This window comes from Rhinolophus sinicus, linkage group LG05 (genome assembly GCF_036562045.2).
Source record: "Rhinolophus sinicus isolate RSC01 linkage group LG05, ASM3656204v1, whole genome shotgun sequence".
Taxonomy (NCBI): domain Eukaryota; kingdom Metazoa; phylum Chordata; class Mammalia; order Chiroptera; family Rhinolophidae; genus Rhinolophus; species Rhinolophus sinicus.
The window spans coordinates 160,803,090-160,821,841 of NC_133755.1; the positions used below are offsets into that span (position 1 = coordinate 160,803,090).

Here is an 18,752-nt window from a genome sequence, read left to right on the forward strand (position 1 = left end):
TCGGTATTTGATCACAATATTCCAAATTCCAGTGAACCTGTGATTCTCCTGTAAGCCCTACTACGTCTGCTCACCTCCTTCTCCCTAACTTCTACTGAAAATGTCTGTGCCCAGCTGAGTTGAAAATAAAAGAACCTGCAAGGTCCATAATGTTAAGGAATATTCAATATTCCAGTAGCTACTGGAGCTTTCACCATGTCTTGGGCTCCCGGTATATGAGTTAGAGGAGATAAGAAGGCCAGTCCCCATCCTCAGGGGTCTTACAGGTTGGGGTTTACTCTGCTTTTGTATCCTCAGAGCCACACCTAGCATTAGCTCCATCAATTGTAGCCCAACAAAAGCCTTAATTAACTTACTGGGTTTTTCTTTAATGTAGCTTATGAGCTCGAAGCCCATTCTAAGGATTCCATTCCGTTATTCAGTTTCTGGGAGTGATGCTTTGCCATCTTTCAACTTCTTGCCGAACATTTTATGAGTTCCTACTATGGCTGAGCTAGGCCCTGGAAATACAAAGATTTCTTTTTTTTTTTAATAGGGCCTGTGCCCTTCAGATTAAGCCCTCGGAGTTAGAGCCTACTTGTGCACAGTAATAATAGATCTAATGATGCCGTACATTTCTTCACAGTGTTCACACAACATGTCCACTAATCACATCTAACAAAAGTACTGTACTCATTCTGCCATAAAGACTTTGCTGAATTGTTTCCAAGTAACAAATCTTTTTATTTCATCCAGGCTCTTTGAAGATGCTACGGATAAGTTGAACCTAATGGCTTTGGGAGGTTTCCTTTATCAGCTGAAGAAAGCATCACAGTCCCAGCTTTTCCATTCTGTTACGGACACAGTGGATTATTCTCTGGCAATGCCAGGTAATTCCTTCCCTGAAGAAACTGCCAGGAGGTTAGCAGGAAACAGCCTACACCCCTGATACCACTTGGCTGCCTGAAGACTTAAATCTGCATTCCCTTCGCACTTGGTCACCCTGGCTAAGTTCAAGTGCAAATTTGTCATCTAGTTGTGAGGCATGATGTGTGCGTGGGTGGGCTGAGGGATGTTATCTTTGTGAATGGAAATGCTGCAGCTGCCACTCTTACAGGTATTATGGCTGGAGCTAAGTTTTATGCTTGTAATATAGAAATGATGTGGCTACTCAGGGTGCAGATAACTTCTCCTGAGGGTGGTAACCCTTCTCCGTATCACAAAGCACACCCCTCAGCTCAGTCCAGTCAACTTGCAGAAGCAGCTACTGATTCCGAAAGGAACTGATTGGATGAGAAAAACAGAAGGATCAACAGAAGCCTCATCCTAGAGAAAGGGCACTTGAAGCGTTCTCCTATCATGGGTCAATATCATTGTGCTCGTGGGTGAGGCCAGGAGAAGGCCCTTTGGAAGGCCAGCCTGTGGAAGGGGGAATAGTTGCAATGAAGTATCCAACGGTCCCAAGTGGGTGGCAGGCTGCTCACAAATACAACTGTCCATCGACAGCTGGGCTTGTGATGCTGAAACAGTGAGTACATTGTCCTGATGAGTCAGGCAGCTGCAGAGCCACGTGCTGGGGACGTCCTGTGGTGGCAGGTTGGACTGCCCAAGCTCTGAAGTCCCTTCCATATGTAAGGATCTGAAGTTCTAAGTGTAATATATTTGGACTTTTGATCCTTCCTGCAGGTTCCAATTTGAGAATCACTGTCTTTTCCCCCACCAGTTTTTAATAGACATTAAAAACCTTAGCTGCATAAAGCCAGCCTTCCAGACCCATCAGACTTCCAGAGCACCTCTGAGCCCAGAGGCAACCTTCAAAGTCTTTTGCATTGGAGAAATCAGCAGACTCTGAGCTTGCAAAAATCAATGCGTTAAGAAAACCAATAAAATGCACCTAATCCATAAAAGAAAAAGGTAATAAGGAGGGTCAGGAAGAGGCAGCAGGCTCAGGAGGAGGAAATTGGCTTTGAAAGCAGTCAGACATGAGTCAAAATGCTGCCTTCACCACTTACCAGCTGCGTTGCATCGTCTTAGGCAAGTCAGTTTATCTTTCCAGCATTCAATTTTCTAATCTGTAAAATGGCAATAATTACGTTTACTTCTTAAGATGTGCTTTAAAAATTAAAATGGTTAAAGATGCAAAGAACCAACTCAATGTCTCAGGCAGAGTAAACATTCAGTAAATGTCAGTGATTATTATTGCTGTTATTTTGAAGTTTATTTGCTATGGAAAGACTAAGAAAGCATTTGGGCTGGAAGAGCCTGACAGCGATCAGCCTTTTGTAGGCAGTAAAGGAGAAGCAACAGGACATGAGCAGGAAGGTGGCAAGGAAGACTAACGTGGCAGTGGCAAAGAAGTAGTAAGAGATCAGAGCAGGCAAGGACCACACTGAAGCAAACAGAGCAAGTTATACAGCATGTTATTGGGTAGTAACTGGTTTGGCAGGGGATTCAGAGGTGCCACTAAGGATTGACAGAGTGGATAATGGCTGCGAAGGAGGGCAGTAACAACAGTCGTGACAACAGCTAAGAGTGTGGGTCAGGTAGTGTGTGTCTCTGTTAAGCCCTTTGTGAGTATTACATTGAATCCTTCAGTAACTTTAAGAGATAGGTCCTTGGTGCAGCCACTGTGAAAATCAATGTGTAGGTATCTCAAAAAACTGGAAATTGAGCTACCCTATCACCCAGCAATTTCACTCTTAGGTATCTATCCAGAGAAATCCAAGACGCTAATTAGAAAAAAATATATGTACCGCTATGTTTATTGCAGCGCTGTTTACGATAGCCAAAATGTGGAAACAACTGAAATGCCCATCGGTAGATGACTGGATTAAGAAACTATGGTACATTTATACAATGGAGTATTACTCAGCTATAAAGAAGAATGAAATCTTACCATTTGCTATGATATGGATGGACCTAGAGAACATTATGCTAAGTGAAATAAGTCAGACAGAGAAAGACAAATACCATATGATCTCACTTATATGTGGAATCTAAAGAACTGAAAAAATTGGCAAAGTAAACAGAAATAGTTGCAGAGATACAGAGGAAAAACTGATGGTTGTTAGAAGGGAGGGGAGTGGGGATGAGGAAGAAGGGGAAGGGATTAGCATAAATTGGTAACTACAATACTGCCAAGGGGACATGAAAGACAGTTTGGGGAATATAATCAATAATGTAAAGATTTTGTAGAGTGTCAGATGGACACATATCTTATTAGGGAGACCACTTCATGGATGGTGTAAATGCTTGACCACTGCACTGTACACCTGAAGCTAAATAATATTGTATGTCAACTATAATATATATATTTATAGTCACAGGATATGGAGTACAGCATAGGGAATAGAGTCGCTGGAATTGAAATAGATATATATGATGTCAGAGGGGCAATAGATTGGGGGAAGAGGGTTGTCACTTTGTGAGGGGTGAAATGTCTAACTGTTGCATTGTTTTGTACACCTGAACCAACTAAAAGAAAAAGAAATAAGTTCTACTATCCCCACTTTTACAATGAGAATCTGGATTAGCGAGGTAAATCTGTGGTCCAACGTAAGCCAACTACTACTAAATGGTGGAACGAGGGTTTGAGCCCAGCAGCCTGACTCCCAGGCCTCCTACTTAACCACTACATCATTCCTTCTTATGAACAAGGATTGTTCACAGTCGTCCCGGCAGGCACTGGGGATGTGGTGAGCAGGAGAGCTGGGCTCAGGCCTTGTTGAGTGAACCATTGAGTTGCTCCTGAATGCAGGCTCCTCTCCTCTCTTGCTTAGCATACACCAAATATCCTGCTGGTCCGAGGATAGTTCTTTGATTTTCATCCTTTCTCTGTGCTTGAACTGGTCAAACTCTTTCTGAGTTGGGTCATTATGGCTTTCATGGTCTTCCCTTCTTGTAGGAGAAGTTAAATCCACCCATGACCGTAAAAGCGCCCTCCACCTGTTCCGGCTGGGGGATGCCATGCTGAGGATCGTACGGAGCAAGTCGCGGCCCCTGCTCCACGTGATGCGCTGCTGGAGCCTCGTGGCCCCGCACCTGGTGGAGGTGAGCCCCTGGAAAGTGGGAAGCTCAGGGACCTCCTGTAGCAGAGCCCGCACAGGGTCTCCAGTCTTTGTGGGGACAAAGAGCACTGTGGCCACAGTGCAATGAGAATGTGCCCATCACCGGCTCACCAGCATCATTGTTCTCTGATTATACCTCATGGCATCTAAAGAATCACCCCAAAGGGCAGTGCCACCCTCTGACCCTCTTTCTTTACAATTTCACGAGGTGCCTTACACAGCCAGTTTTAGATTCTTTCTGATCTCGTATCAACCTGAATCTGGAGCCTCATTTTATACTTAAATATAACAATGTCTTTTGTTCCTTCCAGTCTCTCTTTTCTAATAGCTAAATATACTCTAGGCAGTATATTTCCAGGTAAGAGAATCGTGTGTCCTGGTTTTCCCAACAAAATTAATACTAAGACCCCTTTCACCCTCCCAAGGAAAGCAGTTTGTATGAGAAGTTATATGGTAACTCTCCATCTCAGCATCTCAGTTCTTGATGACTGGCTACTTCTAAGTTGTTGGGGAAAGTATCACCCTGTTTTGCAGTGATTACTATCCTTAATAGCCCTTTAATGCTTATCTGGTAGAGATATATCATTAAGCATTTTTTTGGACTTTAATTCACTAACCTGAGCCCATTCTAGTAAGAAAAAGGGTAGAAAATAATAACTTAGTTATGGAGAAATAGTATGCAAGTTATTATTACACTGCAATAAACCAGCCCCAAAACCTCGTGACTTAAAACCACAACCATTTATTTAACTCTTGATTCCCTGGGTCAGAAATGTGAGCTGGGCCCAGATGGGCAGTTCTTCTGGTCTGAGCCAGGCTTCGCTGATCTCACCTGGCCTTACATGTTACCTGTAGTCAGCTACTGCAAAGACTGGGGCCGGCTGGTTCATAACGGCCTTGACTGGGAAAGCTGGACAGATGGGCTCTCATCCTCCAGCAGACTAGCCCTGGCTCATTCACATGTCATTCTTAGAGTTCCAAAAGAAAGCAAGAACAACTCCAAACCTTAACAACTTTTCAAATTTTCTGCTTGTATAATATTTGCTATTCTCCAGAGCAAGTCACACATCCAAGCCCAGGGTCAGGGTGGGAGAAGACAACTAGAGGGCATGGATACGAGGAGCTGTGAACCAGTTAAAGCTTTATTGGTGCAATTGGCCCACCTCATTAAGAAACAAATGACTCTTCTGATCTTTATCTGTTTGGACCACAGCTAAGAATGAGACCGTGGGCAGTTCTGGTATCTTTATAGCCAGCACGTTCTATACTACTTGAGAAAACTGTCATGTTATAGGGGAAAAAACAAAAAGAAAGAAAGAAAGAAATTGCTAGAAACACTTTATTTTTTAGAAACATTCAAGTGAAATTAGAGTTGGGTCTGATCACTTGGTTAAATTATGTAAAATGCAGTTTAGTGTGCTGTTCATCAATACACATCCCTTGACATTTTTCACTTTAACAGAATTGCTGCTTCCACTTCCCTGTGGTAAGGTGGGTTAGGAAAACCTTCAGAAACCAGATTCTTACTTGCCTGACATCCCAATGGTGTTCTACTCTCTCATGAATTTTGCAGGCTGCCTGCCATAAGGAAAGACACGTGTCTCAGAAAGCTGTTTCCTTTATCCATGATATACTGACAGAGGTTCTTACCGACTGGAATGAGCCACCACATTTTCACTTTAATGAAGCACTCTTCCGACCGTTTGAGCGCATTATGCAACTGGAGTTGTGTGATGAGGACGTCCAAGACCAGGTCAGTGTCATGATAGTCAGCATCTGCTTTATCAGAGTGAGCTCTTACTGAATGCCCTGTCAGGCATTGTCCTAGGACCTTTGCATATTTCGCCTTCACAATAATACTGTGCGGAATCCATGACAAAGAAGGTTAAGCCCTTTAGCTAAAGGTACTTGATCAGTGCTTGGTGTAACTGGGATTTGAGCCTAGGCAATCCAGCTATACTTGTCTGTACTCTTGTACCCAGCCTATACTCTGAACCGCCATCAGACCCTCCACTGGGAGACAAATGGTAAAGAAACTAACTGGAGACTTCATAAGTAGCATGACAATGGTCTAGGAACACAGATCTTCTCTCTGAAATCTACTAAAAGTGTTAAAGATTTTAAAATTCCTTTTAAATACATTGACACTCTGGCAAGAAAGTAAGGCATACTAAGATGCCAAAAATTAAGGAACAATGGGAATCCAGAGAAGTAAGCAGAGCTCTAAGACTTTTATTTTTTTTTATTTTTTATTTTTTTTTGCTGTGAGAGAATTTGTCATCAGGTGAAGCTGAATTCCACTATCACATTCTTCAAGCCACAAGAACAGAAGACAAATCTCAGTATAAACTTTATAAAACTGGTGTGTATTCAGGCCAAGATTGAATTAGAAATGCACCCAAGTACCACTCCTCCCTGAGGATACTATCAGCCTGTTTCTAACGTTGGCTCTTAGTGGAGATAAAAAGTAATTCTCCAGGATTAAAATTACAGCCCTTCAATGGGGTCAGTGGATGAAATCGCACCAACTTGGTAGTCTGAGACACTTTACACAGGCACCTAAAGAAGCAATAAAATTCGCTCTGGAGGAACTCATTTCAACTCAGTCCACAAAAATATCTGACAAAGTTCCAAGATATGTGAGTTCACAGTGTTTAAAAACATGTCACAAAGCACATAGGGAAATGAGGCAATAGTCAGAGAGAGATGCTGAAACAACAAGATGGCAAAATCAGACCTAGAAATAATTGAAATATTGGTATCTTTCATGCAAAATGTCAAATAACAACTTTTAATGAACCAAAAGAAAAGAATGAAAATATGACTTAATACCTGAAGTCTAGGTTGGGAGATTCCAATAATAGTGAACTAAGTAATTTAGATCAGCTTCCCACAGGGAAAAACTTGAAAAAAGTTAGATGAAAACAAATGTTTTTAATTGCTAGAAGGCATGAAAATACTACTAAAAAGTGGATAACTTTGAGGCCATGATCTCGGAGGTAAAGAACAACCAGATGCTGTGCCTGTTATCTGGGACTATTTTTCCTAAAATGGAATCTACTAATTTCAGAAGAGGAACCCAAAAGACTAAGAAAATAAGAAAAATTGGAGTCTGGGGTCTGCCAATCTGGTAACTTCTTGACAACTTAAGTCAAAATCATGAAGAGCATAGGCCATCCTCAGAGGAAGGGTGAACCTTACATAGACTAGTCCTTACAGAAAATAATATCCAACTTCAAATAATCCCAATCCCTAATTTGATAGTATAGAAAATGACATCATCCCAAACTTCAAATTAGTTCTTATTTGCCGTTACAATGTCTACATTCAATCAAAAATAATCAGGCTCATTAGGAAATAGAAATTGAAAAGAAAAGCAATAAAAATAGACACACACACACACACACACACACACACACACACACATCCTGCCAGAGTCTCAATATCAAAGTTATCAGAGACAGGCTTTAAAATAACTGTGCTTAAATGTGTTCAGAAAGATTTAGGGTAAAGGGGTTATTGGCTATGGTGGCATGAAGAAGTTAAGTGAATCTTCCTCATAAGAATTGAGTATAAAACAGGACCAAATTGTCAAAAGCAACTATTTCAGGGGCCGGCCCGGTGGCTCAGGCGGTTAGAGCTCCAAGCTCCTAACTCCGAAGGCTGCCAGTTCGATTCCCACATGGGCCAGTGGGCTCTCAACCATAAGGTTGCCAGTTCAATTCCTCGACTCCCGCAAGGGATGGTGGGCAGCGCCCCCTGCAACTAAAATTGAACATGGCACCTTGAGCTGAGCTGCCGCTGAGCTCCCAGATGGCTCAGTTGGTTGGAGCGCATGCTCTCAACCACAAGGTTGCCGGTTCGACTCCCGCAAGGGATGGTGGGCTGTGCCCCCTACAACTAGCAACGGCAACTGGACCTGGAGCTGAGCTGCGCCCTCCACAACTAAGACTGAAAGAACAACAACTTGAAGCTGAACAGCACCCTCCACAACTGAGATTGAAATGACAACAACTTGACTTGGAAAAAAGGCCTGGAAGTACACACTGTTCCCTAATAAAGTCCTGTTCCCCTTCCCCAATAAAATCTTTAAAAAAAAAACAAACAACAAAAGAACACAACTATTTCAGGGCTCTGGAAATTGACCAAGCGCAGACAAGAAACTGAGTAGCATTTATGACTAATAATAGTTCTTGCCAGAATTTTGGTAAAGAACAGTGGGCGTCTGTGGCCTTCTTGCTGAAGACTGCACTTACTCCTAAGCTGTTGGCAAGAATAGAGCCTGGGCTGACTGGGAAAATCATTTGCTTTTCTGCTATAAGGGACAGACTTGGTTTGCAGAAGAGGAAAAAAGATCATTGATTTCTCTACTAAAAGTGGTGAATTCATTAGGAAATGAACGCGAGAATCATGCAACTTCGCTAGCCTGAGGTTGCAGTGAGCAGCGAACCAGTACGAATTGTAGCATGATGGGGATGGTTAGCTCAGTGGGTTAGAGTGCGTGCTCTTAACAACAGGGTTCGATCCCCACGTGAGGATCCCCACATGGGCCACTGTGAGCTGAGCCCTCCACAACTAGATTGAAACAACTGCTTCACTTGGAGCTGATGGGTCCTGGAAAAACACACTTATTAAAAAGGAAGGAAAGGAGGGAAGAAGGGAGGGAGGGAGGGAGAGAGGGAGGGAGGGAGGGAGGGAGGGAGGGAGGAAGGAAGGAAGGAAGGAAGGAAGGAAGGAAGGAAGGAAGGAAGGAAGGAGAAACATAGCATGAGGTCCTGGAAACCGGAGATTCATAGAAGGACTAGATAAGTTCCTCACACATCTGGCTGACTGGAACATGGACATATGCAGGATAGACCATACAGATCCCATCAGAAAGTAAAAGACAAGGGAAACTTAAGAATTGGCAGAACTTTGAATATTCTCCCCAGCCTATACACACAGACTGGTCGGCAGAGGGTGGAAGCCTTAAAGGCTCACATTATTTGAGCACAATGTCTGCCCACATCATCTGCTAACCTCTAACATGTGCAACGTGGGGACAAACACTGGGAAGTCAGGCTAAAATATAAAACTAAAGAAACTGAGCAGAGACATGGTTGTCTCACACTATGGGAAGAGAAATACAAGGTCAGACAATTAAGTTCACGAACTCATCCCAGAAGAAGTGCTACATACCTCATTGCTGAGTATCACTACGGTCACCTTCGAAGTACTCCCCTTGGGAAGCTATGCACTGACGCCAGTGCCTAGTCCACCCTTCAAAGCAATTTTGGAACTCTTTTTCTGGAATGGCCATCAGAGCTGTCATCGAATTACCCTTGATATCCTGAATGTCATCAAAATGTCTTTCTTTCAATATTTCCTTTATCTTCAGGTAAAAAAAGAAGTCATTGGGGGCTGGATCAGGTGATGAGGGAGGGTGTTACAATACAATGATTTGTTTACTGGCTAAAAACTCCATCACAGACAGTGCCGTGTGAGCTGGTGCATTATCGTGATGGAAGAGCCATGAATTGTTGGCAAAAAGTTCAGGTCATTTAACTTTTTCACTCAGCCTTTTCAGCACTTCCAAATAGTAAACTTGGTTAACTGCCTGTCCAGTTGGTACAAATTCATAATGAATAATCCCTCTGATATCAAAAAGGTTAGCGACATTTATGCAACAAGTTTGTGAACTTACGTAATTGTCAGACCTCGCATTTCACAATGTATAGCCAAGCAACTTAGTTTAAAAAAAATGAAAGAAAGCTCAGAAAATAAGAATCCAGCATTGCTACAATGTATTATATAAATTGTCAGATTTTCAGAAAAAAATTGATACATGCCAAAGGAACAAGAAAGAGGGACACATACTTGGGAAAAAAACAGTAAATAGAAACTGTCTTAGAGTGATCCCAAATGTTGGATTTGGGAGACAAAGATTTATAGTAGCAATTATAAATATGTTCAGATAATTAAAGGAAAATATTATGACAGTGATTTAAAAATGAGACTTTAAGTACAGAAATGGAAAATCTGAAAGAAATGCAAATTCTTGAAAAGGGCAATAACTGAAATGAAAAAAAATCCACTATATGGGCTCACGAGCGAGATTTAAGATGGCAGAAGCATCGGTGAAATTTAAAATAGATTAATAGAAATTATTTATTCTGAATATTAAAGAGAATTAAGTTTGACCAAAAAGAAATAAAGCCATAGAGACCTGTGGGAAAATGTCAAGCATATATGTAATGGGAGTCCAGATGAAGGAGAAACACAAAGGGGTGGGAAAACATACTTAAAGAAATAATGGAACCCCAATTAGCATCAACACAAATATATCCACAGTAGATACATTACAGGCATTTATATGCTGCAGCAGCATATATACAAGTACAATGGAACAATACAGAGATTAGCAGAGCCCCTGTGCAAAGATGACTTCAAATTCATGAAGCAGTCCACATTTTGTGCAGTTCCCGAGCATCCTGCCAACCTTCTCTGATTAACACAAATACACTCAAAAAACAAAAAACACCACAACAGTTTCATAATTGAACTTCATCAAAATTTAAAATTTTTGCTCTTCAGACACCATTATAAAATAAAAGACAAGCCCAAGGCTGTGAAAAAATATTTGCAAATTACAGATCTCAGAAAGTTTGAATCTAGAATTCATTCAAAACTAAAAAGACAATACTGAGCAGTAAATAGAACTGAAAATAAAAAGACAGTACTGAGAAGACAAAAACCCAATCTAAAAAAAACAGCAAAATATTTACAAATGGCTACTAGCATATGAAAAGTTGCTCAGCAACATTAGTGGTTAGTAAAATGCAAATTAATGCATTATGGCTGCTTTTGTAGAAGATTTTTTGCGTGAGTTTGTTTGGGTTCTGTTTTTTCTCTTTCACTAAAATTAACCCAGAAATAGGGAACAGAGAAGTACATCACCCTTCCCAGAAATTCTCCTGCTTCTTTTAAAAGGGATTTAAGTGCCACCTTCTTTGCCTCTGCCAGGTTGTCACATCCATTGGTGAGCTGGTTGAAGTGTGTTCCACCCAAATCCAGTCGGGATGGAGGCCCTTGTTCAGTGCCCTGGAAACAGTGCACAGCGGGAACAAGTCTGAGGTGAAGGAGTACCTAGTTGGTGATTACTCCATGGGTAAGATTGTGTGTTGGTCTTATATCCTGAAACTTTACTGAATTTGTTTATTTGTTCTCACAGTTTTTTGGTAGAGTCTTTTAAGGTCTTATAAGACCACGTCATTTGCAGACAGAGACAATTTTACTTCTTCCTTTCCAATTTGTATGTCCTGTATTTCTTTTTCTCGCCTAATTGTTCTGGGAGACTTGCACAGGAGTGGTGATAGTGGGAAGGATGTGTGGCTGATTCTTGCTACAGAGCATCAGTTCTTTATGCCAAGTTCCATGCTATCAAAAGAAATTGAACAACAGGGAAGGAAGGCTGACATCCAGCCATGTTTTATCGGCAGGAAATAATCCGGTGTAGCAGGGACACAGGTTCTGAGTTCGGCCAGCAGGCCGAGAGTCCTGACCATTTTCAGGCCCTGTTCTTATTGATAGATTGGACAAAACGCTGAGGGACTTCTGTTGTTTCACTTATACATGTGTATATTGAGTTTATTCCCAAAGCCAGAAAGAAGGATGTCATCCACTTGCTAGTAAGAAGCAGAAAACTATCATAACACAGAGGACTACAAATAAGATTGGGTCTGGCTGGAAATGGATGGGTGCCCATAAAGCATGCCCAGTAACCAGGGGTGTCGTGTCAGGGGTCCCCACGATCACACCTACATTCAGAGACCCACCAGAAAGACTCATGGGACTCAGCATGTAGTTATGCTAAGTTTTATTCAAGGCTCACAGCTAAGATCCATTATGGCAACATGGTCAGGCCAGGCCAGATTATAAGGGAAAAAACAGAATCTGTCGGAATCCCTGTGCAGCCTTCCTTGTGTCCTCACCCTCCCCCGAGGGGTCCCACAGAGCCCACTCTTCCCCAGCAGTGAAAATGCCACCACGTGTGTGTGATGTTTCTGCCCAGTGAAGCACATTAGAGACCCAGCTGAGGGCTTGTCACGGAGGTACCCTCTGCCTAGCACATACCAAGATTCCAGACTCCCTGAAGGAAAAGCAGGTGTTCAGAATAAATCACATTGTTTGCACAAACAATGTAGGCACAGGGAACCGCATTATCAGTTAACAGTTTCCTGGGAATATTCTGAAGCTGAGTTCTCAGATGCCAGCCAAGGGCCAACCTTACAAACAGGCCTTTCTAAGGATAGCAATCCCCAGCCTTTTATATTAATTCTTTTCTGCACAGGTATGAATGAATCAGTATGTGCCATGAGGGATTTATCTAAACCTTCCCTTCCCTATAATGAGAATTCCAGAGGCCCACATGATTCCCTTCCCTATAGACCTGCACATTGCCTTAGCCCAGCACTCAGAGGGCTTTGCTCTGCTCTCCCTACTGAGCTCTTTTCTTAGCCTTCCTGCAGCTCCCCCTGCAGGCAAAACTGAGAAGGACAGCATTGGAGCCAAGCCAGTTGTCCATACAAAAGGCCCTGGCTTTTCTCCAGAACATTTTTTCCAAGGCCCCATGAAAGGTATGGGAAATATGGGCAACCTGAAGGGTAGAGACTTAACTTTCTTAAACATCTACTATCTTTCTCCCTCAGGAAAAGGCCAAGCTCCAGTGTTTGATGTTTTTGAAGCCTTTCTCAATACTGACAACATACAGGTCTTTGCTAATGCAGCCACTAGTTATATCATGTGCCTTATGAAGTTTGTCAAAGGACTAGGTAAGTGGAGTACTCCTTTCACTCCTTGTGACAGCTGGGGACACTTGCCTGCATGGCTTTGTGTGGTCAGCCTTGGAGACAGGCCCACTGCCTGCCTGGAGCAAGCAAGCAAGCAAGCAAGCATGCTGAGATAGAACCAGGTGGCATGTCGTGTACTCAGAAGCAGAAAGCTGACTGTAAAGGCATCTTGGGTTTTTGTCCAGGGTTGATATTTTTCATTGTGTTCATGGAATAATCTTGTAATGAAGCATGTTTTCAGTCTACATATTTTATTTCAACTTCTTTCTGAATCTTAAAATAGTATTACATTCAATAGCTGTCCTTGTATAGGAAACTATTGTCCGCGGTGTCACATAATTTGCAACCTGAGTTTGAGTTCCCAGCTCCCAAACGAAAATTAAGAATGCCTCCCTAAGGCCTTATTAATAGAAAAATAAATTGGGGGGTATAAAAGTCCCCCTTCTTTGAGCCTTGTATATTTCACGAACAACATAGCTGATTTTATGCTTAATTTAGGAATACTTTAACAAAATAGAGTCTTGCTACGCAACATGAACTGCTGTAGTAGATTTTTATGTAGCACGAGTTTATCTGGGGTGAAAGGGAAAGGAGGGGCAGTTAATTAAGCCAAACCTTTAGAAGAAACATAAGTCCTGAAGTTTTGAGAATTTCACCATGGAGTGCTCTTAGACCTAGAGCCTGAGAACCTTTTCAATGAAGAAAACAAAAGATTAATAATATTCTAATTCTTGCTAAATAACTGACAAATTCTTTTGCAACAAGGCCACAAAGAATCTAGGTGACTTCACTCATGTTCTCCTTTTGGGGGGAGCAGGAACAAAATGCAAGTTTCAGGACAGAGGCTGGAGGCCACAAGTCTGACCTGTAGACCGACCTTGTTACATTCGATTATTCTTCATACACAGTCTATTGTTATATATGCCTTGGGAAATAGAGGACCGAGCTGAGCGGCAACCATGGCGGTCACTCGCTTAGCAACTACCTGCTGGGCTTCAGAGGAAGATTTCTTTTGAACAACAGAGGAAGATTTTTTTTTTTTTTTTAGCTCTAAACACTGACACCGGCTTTTCCCCATACCAAGCAATTCTCTGTGACACCAACTAGGTGTCCTACAATTCAGTTCAATGCTGCCACTACCCAGAGTTAGCTCAGCCCTCACAGGTTAAGGACTCAGTCCCCCAAGACTGTCCCCCACTTCAGATGCCAATTGCAAGTAGCTGGTATCCAGGTTATCCACAACTTCTGTCAGACTTGGCCAAAAATTGTAGGTTCTTGTGACCCCCACACCACCCCCACACACATCCCTTTGGATTTGATTATTTGCTGGAACAACTCACAGAATTCAGGGAAACACATACTTACATTTACCAGTTTATTATATAATAAAGGATATAATAAAGGATACAGGTGAGCAACCAAAGAGATACATAAGCGGAGGTCCAGAAGGGTCCCAAGTGCAGGAACTTCTGTCCCCATGGAGTTGGGATGTGCCACCTTACTGAACTTCTTTCACCAATCGAGAAGTTCTCTGAAACCTGTAATTTGGGGAGTTTTGAGGAGGTTTCATCATGTAGGCATGATAGATCATTAACTCAATTTCTAGCCCCTCTCTCTTCATGGACGATGGGGAGAGGGGCTGAAATTTCCAAGCTTCTAATCATAGCTTGGTGTTTCTGGTGACCAGCCTCTAACCAGGAGCCCTCCAGGGGTTGCTTCATTAGAACAAAAGATTCCTATCACTCAGGAAATTCCAAGGGATTTAAGATTTGGGATTGAAGGCCAAATATCAGATGTTCCTAGTGGTCTTATCACTTTGGAAATTACAAGGGTTTTAGGAACTACGGGCAGAGAAATATATATATATATATATATATATATATATATATATATATATATATACACACATACACACATATACATGTATTCTATTATTTCACAGACCTGTACTTCATTTTAGAACCATTATTATTTGTATTATGTTGTTCAGTAAATACTGGAGTGCCTGCTACGTGGGCATGGCAGCCTGTACTATGGGGACGTAAAGATAAAACATGCTTCCTGCCTGTGAGAAGCTCACAGGCTCTTCTGGGAAGCAGTCATATAAATCAATAATTACAGTTCAGTAAGATAAATACCTTCATAGAGGCTACTTTAAAAAACAAAAGTCATTTAAACTGAAATGAACAGCCAGCTGAAAAGTGGAACTAGACTCCCGTTCCCCAAGTTACTTACCCAAAAGGAGAGCAGGTTAGATGTGGGGCACAGGAAAAAAGTAACGAATTCTATCTTTGGCCATTTGGACGTGTTGAGTTTCTGTGAAATATTCCAATGGAGATGCCTAGCAGCTTGTTAGAAATTTGAGATTTTCTCTTAGGGAGGGAATTGGGGGCTGAAAATAGAGATGCAGAATTATCAGTGTACACATGGAGGATGTTTAAAACACATGGGTCCTATTTTTTTCTGTGAATTATAAGGTGGAATTATTTGCACCGCTCTTGGGGTCGGTTGGAACACGAGCCCCTGTTATAGCCATGCTGGCTGTGTACTGCCCTCGGCTCTAGGGGGCGCCATTTGTATAGATGTGTAACAGTAGCCTCAGTTAAAAAACAACAACTTTGGAACAGTTGGCTGTGATCAACATGTCAGGAAACAAATTTATTTTGAGTTCCCACTTGGCTGTTTGAACATGAATTCGATCTGGTCTGTGTTTTTATACTGCAAGGTGTGTTAATCTAAACCAGGAGTTGGCAAACTGTGGCCCACAGGCCAAATCCGATCACTGATGGCTTTTACAAATGTAGTTTTATTGGAATATAACCATGTCATTTGTCTATGGCTGTTTTTGTGCTGCAGTGACAGCATTGAGAAGTTGCAACAAAGACAGTATGACCTGCAAATCCTAAAGTGTTCACTGTCTGGCTCTGTACAAAAAGTTTGCCAATTCCTGATCTAAAACATAAGAAATGTTTATCTTTTCTTTTTTTAAGGAGAAACATGCCTCTTTGTCTGCTTCTGAATTGTAACTAAAGCCTAGTAATTATGTCTGTTTTCCCACTGGGGAGGATGCTAGTTGCTACAATTATAGACAATTAGAAACAATTACAGTACTGTGGAATGATTTTATTAAAACTATGGAAATAGATTCATTATATGAGAAGAAAAATAATTCTCAATTACTGTTTACCTATAGAAAATCTAGACGCCCTCTACAGATCTGTTAAATCTCTAGATACATGAAAAAAAAAAAAAGAAAGAAAGAAAGTCACTTTAATTCAATTCAATTACGTAGTCTCCAACCCCAAACCCCAGATGTTTAGAATCTTCCCAGTGTCTTCATTTATCATCACTCTTTAGTGCTGAGCACTGGCAGCAAATGAGGACCTTCTCCAAATAGAGACAGGCTTTGCGCTTCATTCCAGCCCAGCACTCAGTTAACCTCCCCAATCGTCCTCATCAGAGCTTTAGAAGTCACACCATCAATAGCAGGGGCCCAGGGGCGTGAATTACTGTGTGCCAGGAACACTGAAAGTCAGTGTTCAGCCACTGTCCAGCCACTGAAAGTACTGTGGTGGAATAGGGAAAAAGTGTTCACTGTTTAGTAAAAAGGGGAGCTACAAAAAAATCTCAACAAAATAAGACGTACAGTATAACCCCCGCTGTGTTTAACATGTGTATATGCAGGGGGCAAAAATAACTGAAAGGACTGTTCTCAGGGTTGTACAATTTGGTGTAATTTTTGTTCTTTTTTTCTCCATTTTAGTAGACATTTGGTGAACTAATGTTGTGAATAAATAGGTCTTCTGTTGTACGGAAATAAACAAAGATGACTTTGTTTCTGTCTCCCCGTGCTGCCTGCCCCAGGGGAGGTGGATTGTAAAGAGATCGGAGACTGTGTCCCGGGACCAGGAGCCACGTCCCCAGACCTGTGCCTCCCTGCCCTGGATTACCTCAGGCGCTGTTCTCAGGTACGCTGAGCCCCGGGCCCTGAAACCTGCCTCAGAAGAAGATGCATGCAAAATATGTGTGGGTGTCTTTTACTGAAGCCCAAGAGAAACACTTTCTGCTGTCTCTGGGGAGGAGACTGGAGCTTAGATTCGAGGTATAAATATTGTCCCCATCCCTTCTACAAAGGAGAGGAGGAAAGTAATAAAAGTATACTAGCACACACAAGTGGACCCTGAGGTCTCTGAAACTTCTCGTTTATACTCAGATGAACTACTATAATCTGTATTTGTGTCAGGCTGAGGGGAAAGGAGTCATGAGTTCACTGGAGGTCTTCCTGATATACCAAACTGTGGACGGTGGGAGTGCAGACAATGAAGAAAGACATAAACAAAGAGGGATGTGTTCAGTCAAGACCTACAGATAAATCCAGTAAAACATCACCTAGCAGTGTGGACAGTGACCTTCATTGTGCTAAATTCAGTAGTTCTCTGTCCTTACCCGTGTCAAATGCCAATGGAGCAAAACCATCCTCCCTCCCTGAAGCCCTTTCTCCTCTAGGTGTCAGTGACACCCTCTCTTGATACTTTTTCTCCTGTGTTCTCAGGTTGTGTCCTAGGCCTCTTCTCATCCCTCACTGATAGCATTAAGCCCATGGCTTTAGAAAGGATACATGGCCCTGACTTCTTCCTCAGCTGCCTCCACAAGGCCACACGTGACCCGACCTCAGCTCCCTGTCACCTCAGGTCCTTCCCTCTCACTCACTCTGCTGCAGCCACACTCACTTTTTGCCCCTCAAATACAACCCAGGGCCGTTGTTGTTCCCTCAGCCTGGAATTTTCCGTCCTCAGATCACTATGACTCTCCTTATTTCCCAGATCGCATCTGAAACCTCACCTGTCACAGAGACCAGGGCTTAGGTATTTATCAACTCCCTGCCAACATTCCCCACACACCTTGGTTCCTCTCTGTAGTACCACCTGCCTGATTTTTTTTATATAACATTTAGGTCAGAAATTTTACTTATTATTTGTGAAAGGATTATTGTCTATAAGATCCGCTGGACATGAATTTTGTCTACCTTGCTCGCAACTGTTTCCCTGGTTTCTAGAACAGCATGAGCACGGCAGGCACAATTTTAATCTGGGTTTATAAGGATCCTTGGGAGTTTGTTCCAGTAACAGAGATCCCCGGGGATTGGGCTCTAGCAGGGAGAAGGGAACAAAGAGCCCAGGGTGGTTCATTAGCTCTGCTTCTCATACTTTCATCTCTGACCGTGCCCACAGATTTTTCCGTTTCCCTATTTGCCCTCTGTTTCTTTCATGTGGGTTCAGGTGAAGAGGAAATCAGAGTCTGGGATCCTATCTCAGTGATCCCCATACAACACTTTTCTCCCACAGGCAAAAATTCTGGACGTGTTTCATGGTACCCTTGGAAGGTGTATAAAAGTCTATAAAACTCATAGGCAATTGAGATGCTGAAAAAGTATCCATAGTGTTTTTTAACTCTACCTTTGTGTTGCCACTGAAGGCTATTTCTTCAGCTTCCTGAGATAGATGCCTCTTGTGAGTGACATTATGAAGCCATAATCACAAGCAACCAACTTGAAACTCTCATACAGTGGGAGCTTTTCTGGTTTTCTCTCCCCTTTCTTTTACTGGTATATAATTTCATTGTTCTTGAACACCCAGAATGCAGCCTTTTCCAATATATAATTGAAATTTGTTATTTATGTAGTTATTGGCCAAAATCTACAAAATGCCCATGAAGCCAATATTCCTTAGTGGGCGACTTGCTAGCTTGCCTCGAAGACTTCAGGAGCAGTCGGCAAGCAGTGAGGATGGGATTGAGTCGGTCCTGTCTGATTTTGATGATGACACTGGTAAGTTTATTGATGGGACTGAACCAGGTGATTGTATGTTCTTGTTCCCAG

At 42.2% G+C, this 18,752-nt stretch overlaps 1 protein-coding gene and 1 non-coding gene across 4 annotated transcripts in view; both read left to right on the forward strand.

The window, feature by feature from the left end:
- The window catches only part of ARFGEF3 (ARFGEF family member 3), a 151,562-nt gene that overhangs the window by 111,266 nt on the left and 21,544 nt on the right, over nucleotides 1–18,752 (forward strand). For all 3 annotated transcript variants that reach the window (XM_019732728.2, XM_074333628.1, XM_019732729.2), the window contains 7 exons: nucleotides 736–869; nucleotides 3,884–4,029; nucleotides 5,620–5,799; nucleotides 11,049–11,193; nucleotides 12,734–12,856; nucleotides 16,739–16,842; nucleotides 18,557–18,701. In XM_019732728.2, the coding sequence (XP_019588287.2) occupies nucleotides 736–869; nucleotides 3,884–4,029; nucleotides 5,620–5,799; nucleotides 11,049–11,193; nucleotides 12,734–12,856; nucleotides 16,739–16,842; nucleotides 18,557–18,701 (977 nt within the window). The remainder of the gene's footprint in view (nucleotides 1–735; nucleotides 870–3,883; nucleotides 4,030–5,619; nucleotides 5,800–11,048; nucleotides 11,194–12,733; nucleotides 12,857–16,738; nucleotides 16,843–18,556; nucleotides 18,702–18,752) is intronic.
- LOC141571954 (U6 spliceosomal RNA) lies at nucleotides 10,397–10,499 on the forward strand. Its single transcript, XR_012496990.1, has one exon. It is a non-coding gene; the product is annotated as a U6 spliceosomal RNA (small nuclear RNA).